Below are 9,808 nucleotides of genomic sequence, written 5' to 3'. Positions count from 1 at the left end.
GTCACATGACTTAATGAGAGTAATCATGAAACAACGACAAAAACAACATCTGGTGGAATTAGAAAATAAAAGATATTAAGGATATGCTAAATCCACTAGATCAAACATCAGCTTTTAAGGATAGAGATAGGGATCTTCAGAAAAAGATTGATGCATTGGAAAAAAGGCATTATAACTCGAAAAATAAGAAAATTCAAGAGAGTCGAAGAAGATTATAAAGGGGTGAACATAAAATAAATACCTCAAGAGACAAAATAAGGTAAAAGAGACCAATCAGAACATAAAGATGATAGAAAACAGGTTACTCAACCAAAATGGAGTAATCATCCATCATATGTACCAGATAGACATGATACACCTCAAACAAGGGATGACATGTATGGGAGAAGGTCTCAGTATAGACAGAAATATGAAGGTTATAAAAAGAATCAAAAATATTATAAAAATGAAAGAGATAAGCCAAGAGATAGTAGATATCCTCCTAGAAAAGATGAGAAAAGGATAGAACAGACATGACTTCTAAAAATGACAGAAGAATTGATTCAGAGATGAATCATTCACAAGATACAGGTTTTTGTTTTTTTTAGAGCAGGAGAGGTCTCCCAGCATTTGGGAGATATTCAACAGTTTTTTCCTTTGAGGGAAGTAGAAACCCAAGCTTCCACAAAAAGAGGAAGAAACGAGAGAATAGAGGAGGAAGACGAAAACCCAAACCCAGAAAAGAAGGTAACGAGATAGATTAAAAAAAAATCAAACATTTTTAATTGAAGCACAAAAATACTCACAGAAAATAAAAAAAGGTAATTGAAAGGGGTTTAACTTAGCAAGTCATGCAAGTAGTTTTGACTTGTTCATAGACGCGCGCATTTTTTTAAGAAAACTTACGCTCAAAAGGTTTTTCGGAATAAAGACGCTGAATCTAGAAACTGGGGGAACCCAAGAATTGATCTCCCCACAATACCTAAAGTTGTCCCGTCGAATTTTATACATACTGATTTGAAAATAAAGTCAACCTTTTATTCAAAGGGGAGTAAAGGTAACTTCATCGATGTTTTTGGCCAATTAATTCAAAATGATCTAGAACAACTAGCAAATAAAAAAAGCAAGTTCAAACAACTTGAATAAACAAGAAAGAGAAGCATTAAAAGAATTAACTGAGGACAAATAAAGAGTTTTCAAACAAGCTGACAGGTTGTCCTTATGAATAAAAAAAGACTATGTATCTGAGGCGGAGAGATTATTAGGAGATCAAGACACTTATAGTGTATTAGACCATTATCCCACTATACGGTTTCAAAATGACCTGGTGACACTATTAGAGAAAGGAAAAACAGTAGGTGTTCTAGATGAAAAGGAATTTAAATATTTGAAGGTAGAGGATCCCTTTTTGCCGATCTTCTATTTCCTACCAAAATTTCACAAGTCACTTATTAAGCCTCCATGGAGGCCGATTATATCAGGAATTAACTCCCTGACACAAAACCTGTCGGCCTACATAGATGTTTTTTTTACAAAAATATGTGAGGAACCTAAGGCTGAGTCCATAGAGACTGCAGCCGTGCGGAGGCGCGCTTAGGCTGAGGGAAAGCGGGTGCCCTTAGAGCGCGCGCCGTCCGTGGGCGTGTCTGGGGGTGGTCCAGTGACGTCACGGAGCTGGTTCGCCCTCATTGGGCGAACCGCTCATGTGACCGGCCCTGCGCTCCCGTGAGCGCCGAAACAAAAAATTTGTTAAGACACACACTTCCGCAAGCATGCGCGAGCCCCTGTTAAAGTCACTCTCATTGCAGCTGCAGGGGCTCACTGGTAAGCTTGCGCGCGCCTAAGCGCTGACCATGCCCGAGGCCTTAGATCGTATTTGAAGGATACAACAGATGTCATTAAAGTATTAGAAATTTTCAGATGGGATGTGGATCTGCTCCTGGCAACCTGCGATGAAACATCCCTGTACCCATCCATTGGACATGTGCAGGGATGTGAGGCTATTAAGAAAGTTATTTCTGAAGACTCTGATATGTCTTCTATACAAGGGGATTTTATATGGGAAAGTATAGATTTTATTCTTAATCATACCTTTTTTAATTTTGATGGTGAATTTTATCTGCAAAGATGTGGCACTGCCATGGGGACCAAATTCGCGCCGAGTTACACGAACCTCTTTTTGGGGATTTGGGAGGATAGTGCCATCTGGTCCTATGCGGGACTTGGTGCCGACTAGGTCCTATGGCTACATTTTATCAATGTTTTAATTATTTGGAAAGGGGACGTAGAAAGTTGTAATCATTTTATGTCACTTTTAAATAGGAATGAATTGAATCTTAAATTGACGTACAATTTTGGTCCTACTACGATTGATTTTTTAGACCCGACTATTTATGTAGGAGGATTTTTAAAAACCAAAACCTTCTTCAAACCAGTTGATAAAAAGGAACACTGCAACGAAGAGAACTGGAGGCCAATTGAAAAAATAAAACAAAAATTTTATTGAGGCATCAAGCCTAGATTAAAAAAAGAAACCTCTAACGCGTTTCTCGCCTGTTGGAGCTTTGACAAAGGACCGACAGGCGAGAAACGCGTTAGAGGTTTACTTTTTAAATCTAGGCTTGATGCCTCAAAAAAATTTTTGTTACTTTTTCAATTGGCCTCCAGTTCTCTTCGTTGTAGTGCTCCTTTTTTCAGCAACTCTACTTCAATTCTATCTACATTAGAAAGCACTCTGCGGGATGTCAGAACCCCGGTCATGGGGCTTGTGAGCATCTACAATATATGACTGTCTTTACCGTGGATGATTGCTGCAATCTTTGGGATTGTTCATTACACTAGTGGTCACTTACCTGACATTGCTGTTGGTTTCGATTTGTGACTGTCAGCTTTGTTAGGGTTAATGGTTGTACCCTATTACTGTGTTCCAGCATATGTTATACTTTCCCTAGCAGCTACGGTTTACTCACATTTTTCTGTCATTCCGCTTAAAAGGTTTACAATAGTGTCTCTCATCTTGATATGTCCAGTGTTTGTAGCACCTTTCAATGAGGTCATTCCTCTATTGGTTGTTCAAACCAGTTGATAGTAACAACATTATCCTGAATAGTAGCTGTCACCACCCACGTTGGGTGGAGAATATTCCCCTATGGGCAATATAGGAGAAACACAAGAAACTGTACTGATGATGATGTGTTTGAATCACAATCTCAGATTTTAACTGATACATTTTTAGAACGGAACTACACAAAAGAAAAAATGAATGAAGCGTTAAATAAAACTTGTGATCTAGAAAGAAAAGATATAATTAATGTGGAAAAGAAAAAAAAATATGAATGAAAATGCCAAAAATCAACTAGAATGGGCTTTTTTTTTTTTTTTTAACTAAGTACAACAAAGATGCAAATAAAATCACACAAATTATACGTAAACACTGGCATCTTATTAAAAGTGACCCAGTTTTAAAAGATTTTGTTCAGAACTATCCTGGATTCATTTTTAGGAAATCTACAAATCTGAAGAATCAATTGGCACCGAGTGCCTTAAGCCGTGAAAAGGCAAAAAGTAATTGGCTTAATGAGATTAAAGGCTTTTTTAGATGTTTTAGCTGTAGAGCCTTAAGTCTCCGAAAAAAATGACGTGTGTGTCAAACATTACAGGGGAAACTTTTCAGATAAAAAGCCACATAACATGTAAGACAGATCATGTTATATATGTACTGGAGTGCCCATGTGGTCTTCAGTATGTTGGTAAAACTACTAGGCCTCTATATAAGGGTACTTGAACATCTAAGGAACATAAAAAGGAAGGTCTTAACTCATAGTGATACTTCAGTGTGCACCATCGGGTGGGTGGGTTTAATGTCTATGCATCTTAACCCTGGCTGTGCTCAAAGCTGTGACCATGCCGCAAGCTTAAGCCTATAGGGAACCATGTTAATGGTTTTGAAGCAAAAGGTGGCACTGTGGGCTCATTTGCATGTCATTTCCCAGAATCCCTTGCTGCAATGGAAGTGCTGGGTGATAATGGTGAAAGGCGGGGTTGCAGACCTGTCTAAGACATGCAAATGAGCATATATATATATATATATATATATATATATATATATATATATATATATATATATATATATATATATATATATATATATATATATATATAATGGGTATCATCAGTGTGAGCTTGGTTTATACTGGCTTTGCAATATTTCTAGACTAGGTAGGCTCACACTGATGATACCCATGAAGGTTGAAACATGTCTGAGTGGTTTGACTTGCTTTGCTAGTCCCATGCTGTGCAGCTAGGTGACAATGGTTGAAAGGCAGGGTTGCAGACCTGTCTAAGACATGTGAATGTGCTCACAAGTGATATATATATATATATATATATATATGTAATATATTAGTGTGTGATATGACGAGAGCAAAGAGAGCAAAAATTGTGCGTCAGTGATTTTGATTTACTCCTGGTGCTGCTTTTGCACTTTACAGTGTTCTTAATTTGCCTGAATTCTGCTGCGTCTCCTCCATGTACAAGTGTATTTCCCCATACATAGTTGTTTTGTGTATTTTGTAAGGCTTCGAGTGGTGGGCTGGTAAGTCAATCAGCCCAGCCAGCACACAATGAAGTCTTAGGCTGTTATCTATTTGGGGCTAGGTCTAGTGCTTCGGAACACTGGGAAAGTGGGGAAAAGCGTGGACTCAGGTTGGGGGTACATGTATTCCAAAAGCAGAACCATTGTTCATTTCCGACACAGAGGTGCATATCTCTGCAGGAGGTAGCATGCTTAAACTGGGACCCGAAGCCTGCCTAGATCAGGCTCAATTCCCATTGGTCAGTTTGAATTTCCCACTCTTAAGACTGCTCATGTGGGCTGTCCTAAAGCACGATCACCTCCCACGGCTCTGGTTTACCACCACCACTGTCTCTCGGGCAAGCCCTCGGTCTCTGATTGGTCAGCACCCAGTGTTCCATTGTTTCAGATGGAGGCTAGGAAAATATGCAAGCCGATCAGAGCTCCACAGTTCATTCTTGATTTTCCGGTAGTTCAAAGCTAGTCTTTGTGTCAGAGACTAGTGGGACATTTGAACTGAGAATCTAGCTGCTGCTATCCCGAGATACATAAAACAATTACCAAAAAGAGCTCAAATTTACACAGAAGTGACCAAACATAATCTGGCTGATACTTATAGCAGATATTAAAGCTGCAGTTCAAGCAATATCCTACATGTGTGCACGTGATCCAGCGGTTCAGCTCTAGCGTGAGGGTACTCATCCAGGACAGAGACAGCGGAGGCAGGAGAGAGTGATGTCCAATTGTGGTGTAAATGCTGAGTCTATGGGCTGGATAACAAGACTTAAGAATGTGAGTGGGAATTTTTCTCGCTTTTATTTTTAATCGCTACTATCCCGAGATACTAGGATACCATGAGACGGATGGATCGTGGAAGACATCCTGGGTAAGCTTTCTACGGCACCACCCAGTACCTTTCCAGGTAGATTCTCCCTGTACCCCCCTTTTAGCGAGTTGAGGTTGTGTTTTGCTCCTGTTGGCTCCGGCTGAAATCAACTCCGTTTATTTGATTCCTTCATTCTGTCGGGTTTCCTGTTACTCTTAAACCACAAGTTTAATGAAGTAAATAATGTATGTTTGAACTATAGTACTTGAGCAGCAGGCCTAACCGACCCACAGCCAAACCCTCCCTGCAACACAATGGCATAAACCCCCATTTAGATACTGCCCCTCCCATAAAAAATCTGTTTGCAGAGTTGGATTCTGCATCCATGTGGACGTTTTTCAGTGAGAAAAAAAATGCAATTAATCTACCATTTTGAGACTGATCCGCGGCGAATTTGAATTTCAGTGAAAACGTTCCCATCTCTAATTACACGTATAGTCAAGAGTATTGGTCGGGATTATATAAGGTCTTAACGCTACAAGGACTTTGATTTCCTCTTAAAAGACAGCACTCTTAGTTAGCCCACCCTTGCCCCATCATTAGGATTTCGCCTCCCCTCCCCCTTTTGCTAGTTCTGCTGTGAGTCACTATCTCAGAGCACCTAATAGATTCTAAGCTCCCTGCATTAATGATTCAGTGTGCAGAACATGTCGAATATCCGTCACTGGGAGACTGTGGCACTCGAGGGAGTGGCTCTCCATGTACATGTTTAGGAGAAACCGCCCAGCATGAACTCAACTTGTGATAAACCCTCTGATTCATCTGTAATTCATTTATTATCCAGCACTGAACTGTGAGAACACCAAAATGTATGTTGTATTGTCCTGGAAAAATTATGAACTCAATGTTTGATTTCTCAGATAAACAAACAAAGGGGACGTGTAGTATGTGGCCCCTACAGAGAGCCAACGCTTATTTCCTACATCTGATGCTCTTTGCAGCCGCTTCTTGCAACGTTTGAAATAACGAGGGCAGCTTCCTACAGCGTGAACAATACGCGACTTTATTTCCTCACAATAAAACGGTCTCCTGATGGTGCAAATACACATGGTCACCAAGCATATATCCCACACACTGTGCTCATTCTCCTGTAGGAATTCACTGGCTAGGGCCTGCTCTAAGATGAACAAATTTAGGGGCTGCGAGATCATGTGTAGGGGTGTGTGGTGTGCGGTTGCCAGGGATGTGAGCAGGGGGAGAAAGACTTCACGGATCAGTGATTTGGTCCCGATAGGATTGGAAGGTGTCATGCTCTAAACTAGTTCCTCAGCAGCGAGACTGGAGAAACAGAGATTGGCGCTCAGTTCCCCCCCAGGTATGCATATGGAACTCATAAAAAACATCAAACTCACTTCCAGCAGAACTGCAGCTTCACCTGAAATCACGAGATTCCTAAACGTTTGGAGAAGACAATTTGAAAGAATTCCATCATAGCATGAAGAAACTGGCAGAGAATGGAGCTCACCATGTCAAGGGCTAGCACAGCGAACTCAGTCTATCCCCAAAACTGGTCGAGCACCGAGCCTATTGATCCAGTCTTTGCACGTGTCCATCCTCATGGTCAGTGCCCACAGACCCTCACTCATGGTTGACCCTTTCCAGTGCCACATAGAAGCTGGTCTTCTCCTCCAGGCTGTGCCACCCGATGGGTCCCACCTCGCAGTCCGCGCACACCAGAAACTTCACGCTGCCTACGTCCTTGGTGAATCCCACGTTCTCAAAGGTGAACATGTCGTGCACGAGCCAGTGATCCACAAGGAGCTCACCCTCTGGGTGGGAACCCTCTGCCAAGGAGGACTTCTTCCTCATGGATGGGAGGTTCAGCTGCATCAGGAGTAGTATGTTACACAGGTACAGGTAAGGGGGGGTAATAACCAGGAATCAGATATGGGAGGGGGGTATAATCTAGAAAAGGAGAGATAGTGGCAGGAGGATGGGGAGAGGGGGGAAGAAATCTATCCAGGGAGCAGGTACAAAGGGGGGGGGGGGGGAAGCGGGACCTAATCTAGAGAGCAGGTATGGGGGCGAGGGTTGGGACCTAATACATGGAGCAGGTGCAAGGGGGGGAGGGAAAATCCAGAGAGGAGAGGGGGGGGGGGAAAGAGACCTAACCCAGAACGCAGGTACAGACGGGGGGGGAGCAGGTACGGGGGGGAGCAGGTACGGAGGGGGGGGAGCAGGTACGGAAGGGGGGGAGCAGGTACGGAAGGGGGGGAGCAGGTACGGAGGGGGGGAGCAGGTACGGAGGGGGGGAGCAGGTACGGAGGGGGGGAGCAGGTACGGAGGGGGGGAGCAGGTACGGAGGGGGGAGCAGGAAACGGAGGGGGGGAGCAGGAAACGGAGGGGGGGAGCAGGAAACGGAGGGGGGGAGCAGGAAACGGAGGGGGGGAGCAGGAAACGGAGGGGGGGAGCAGGTACGGAGGGGGGGAGCAGGTACGGAGGGGGGGAGCAGGTACGGAGGGGGTGAGCAGGTACGGAGGGGGTGAGCAGGTACGGAGGGGGTGAGCAGGTACGGAGGGGGTGAGCAGGTACGGAGGGGGTGAGCAGGTACGGAGGGGGGGAGCAGGTACGGAAGGGGGGAGCAGGTACGGAGGGGGGGAGCAGGTACGGAGGGGGGGAGCAGGTACGGAGGGGGGAGCAGGTACGGAGGGGGGAGCAGGTACGGAGGGGGGGAGCAGGTACGGAGGGGGGGAGCAGGTACGGAGGGGGGGAGCAGGTACGGAGGGGGGGAGCAGGTACGGAGGGGGGGAGCAGGTACGGAGGGGGGGAGCAGGTACGGAGGGGGGGAGCAGGTACGGAGGGGGGAGCAGGTACGGAGGGGGGGAGCAGGTACGGGGGAAATGACCAAGGGGGGGGGGGAAATGACCAAGGGGGGGGGGGGGGAAATGACCAAGGGGGGGGGGGGGGGGAAATGACCAAGGGGGGGGGAAATGACCAAGGGGGGGGAAAATGACCAAGGGGGGGGGGAAATGACCAAGGGGGGGGGGAAATGACCAAGGGGGGGGGGAAATGACCAAGGGGGGGGGGGGAAATGACCAAGGGGGGGGGGGAAATGACCAAGGGGGGGGGGGGAAATGACCAAGGGGGGGGGGGAAATGACCAAGGGGGGGGGGGGGAATGACCAAGGGGGGGGGGGGAATGACCAAGGGGGGGGGAATGACCAAGGAGGGGGGGAATGACCAAGGGGGGGGGGGGAATGACCAAGGGGGGGGGGGAATGACCAAGGGGGGGGGGGAATGACCAAGGGGGGGGGGGGGAATGACCAAGGGGGGGGGGAATGACCAAGGGGGGGGGGAATGACCAAGGGGGGGGGGGGGGGAGAATGACCAAGGGGGGGGGAATGACCAAGGGGGGGGCTACTCAGGGAACAGGGGGGAAATAATCCAGGGAACAGGAAAATGGGGGATGGGGGAGTGTGGATATAATCGTGGCAGCAGATACAAGGGGGGGGGGGGGGTTGTGGTGGATGGAAAACACTAAACCAAAGAGCACTTTTTCCTAATGGAGGGAGGACGTAGTTACATCGGGAGGCGTATTTTACACAAGTATGGGGGTGATGGGGGGGGGGGGGCGTACAGGTGCCAGGGGAGAGGTATAATCAAGGGAGCAGGTACAGACGCGGGGGGGGGGGTACAGACGCGGGGGGGTACAGACGCGGGGGGGTACAGACGCGGGGGGGTACAGACGCGGGGGGGTACAGACGCGGGGGGGTACACACGCGGGGGGGTACACACGCGGGGGGGTACACACGCGGGGGGGTACACACGCGGGGGGGTACACACGCGGGGGGTACACACGCGGGGGGGTACACACGCGGGGGGGTACACACGCGGGGGGGGGTACAGACGCAGGGGGGGTACAGACGCGGGGGGGTACAATCCAGGGCCAGGTGGAGCGTAAAGTATATGGGCAGGGACGGTGGGGTGTATAATTTAGGGGCTGGTACCGACAGGGGGTGGGATGTATAATCCAGGGGAAGTACAGGCAGGAGGGTCTATCAAGGGCAGGTATAGTCAGGTGGGGTGGAAGACATAATCCAGAGCCAGGTACAAGGCAGGCAAGGAGGCATAATACAGATGGTAGGTAACGATAGGGGGGGGGGGAGCGCGGATGTTTCAGGGAGCAGGTGAAGACAGGGGGCAATTGTGTTGGTCGGCACAACCTGCGGGTAATAACGGGTAGTTATGCTACAGGTGGGGCACATACTGACCTCCCTCCTCGCCAGGGTGGCCGATCCTGCCGGGAGCACTTTAGAACCGCAGCGCTGGCACAGTACGGCCCGGCTGTTCCTGCCGTCCGCGGACACGAGTCCCTGCTCCATACTAACCGGCAGCAGACAAGAGAGGGGTAATGGAACCGGAGGCGACGTC

The 9,808-nt window shown here is 47.3% G+C and overlaps 2 protein-coding genes across 2 annotated transcripts in view; both read right to left on the bottom strand.

Annotated features, from left to right (window-relative positions):
• The window catches only part of LOC142503227 (uncharacterized), a 9,233-nt gene extending 6,026 nt beyond the window's left edge, over positions 1–3,207 (bottom strand). Inside the window, exon 1 of the mRNA XM_075615387.1 lies at positions 2,949–3,207. The gene's annotated coding sequence lies outside the window, so the exon portion shown is untranslated. The remainder of the gene's footprint in view (positions 1–2,948) is intronic.
• A 3,211-nt stretch (positions 3,208–6,418) lies between these two features.
• RABIF (RAB interacting factor) lies at positions 6,419–9,808 on the bottom strand. The gene is made up of 2 exons (XM_075613905.1): positions 9,649–9,808; positions 6,419–7,262 (listed from the first exon to the last, which is right to left on the bottom strand). Exons 1-2 carry the CDS (start codon positions 9,757–9,759, stop codon positions 7,017–7,019), a joined length of 357 nt encoding a protein of 118 aa, XP_075470020.1. The 5' UTR covers positions 9,760–9,808; the 3' UTR covers positions 6,419–7,016.

This window comes from Ascaphus truei, chromosome 9 (genome assembly GCF_040206685.1).
Source record: "Ascaphus truei isolate aAscTru1 chromosome 9, aAscTru1.hap1, whole genome shotgun sequence".
Lineage (NCBI taxonomy): Eukaryota > Metazoa > Chordata > Amphibia > Anura > Ascaphidae > Ascaphus > Ascaphus truei.
Note: the sequence above shows the minus strand (reverse complement) of the source record. Positions and strands in the feature narration are given on the sequence as shown.

Bases quoted from the DNA above. Each gene is read 5' to 3' on its own strand.
- RABIF (XM_075613905.1), bottom strand. From the start codon at position 9,759: ATGGAGCAGGGACTCGTGTCCGCGGACGGCAGGAACAGCCGGGCCGTA. The intron at 7,263-9,648 runs GTCAGTATGTGC...CTCCTGATGCAG, and splicing joins CCACCCTGGCGAGGAGGGAG to CTGAACCTCCCATCCATGAG.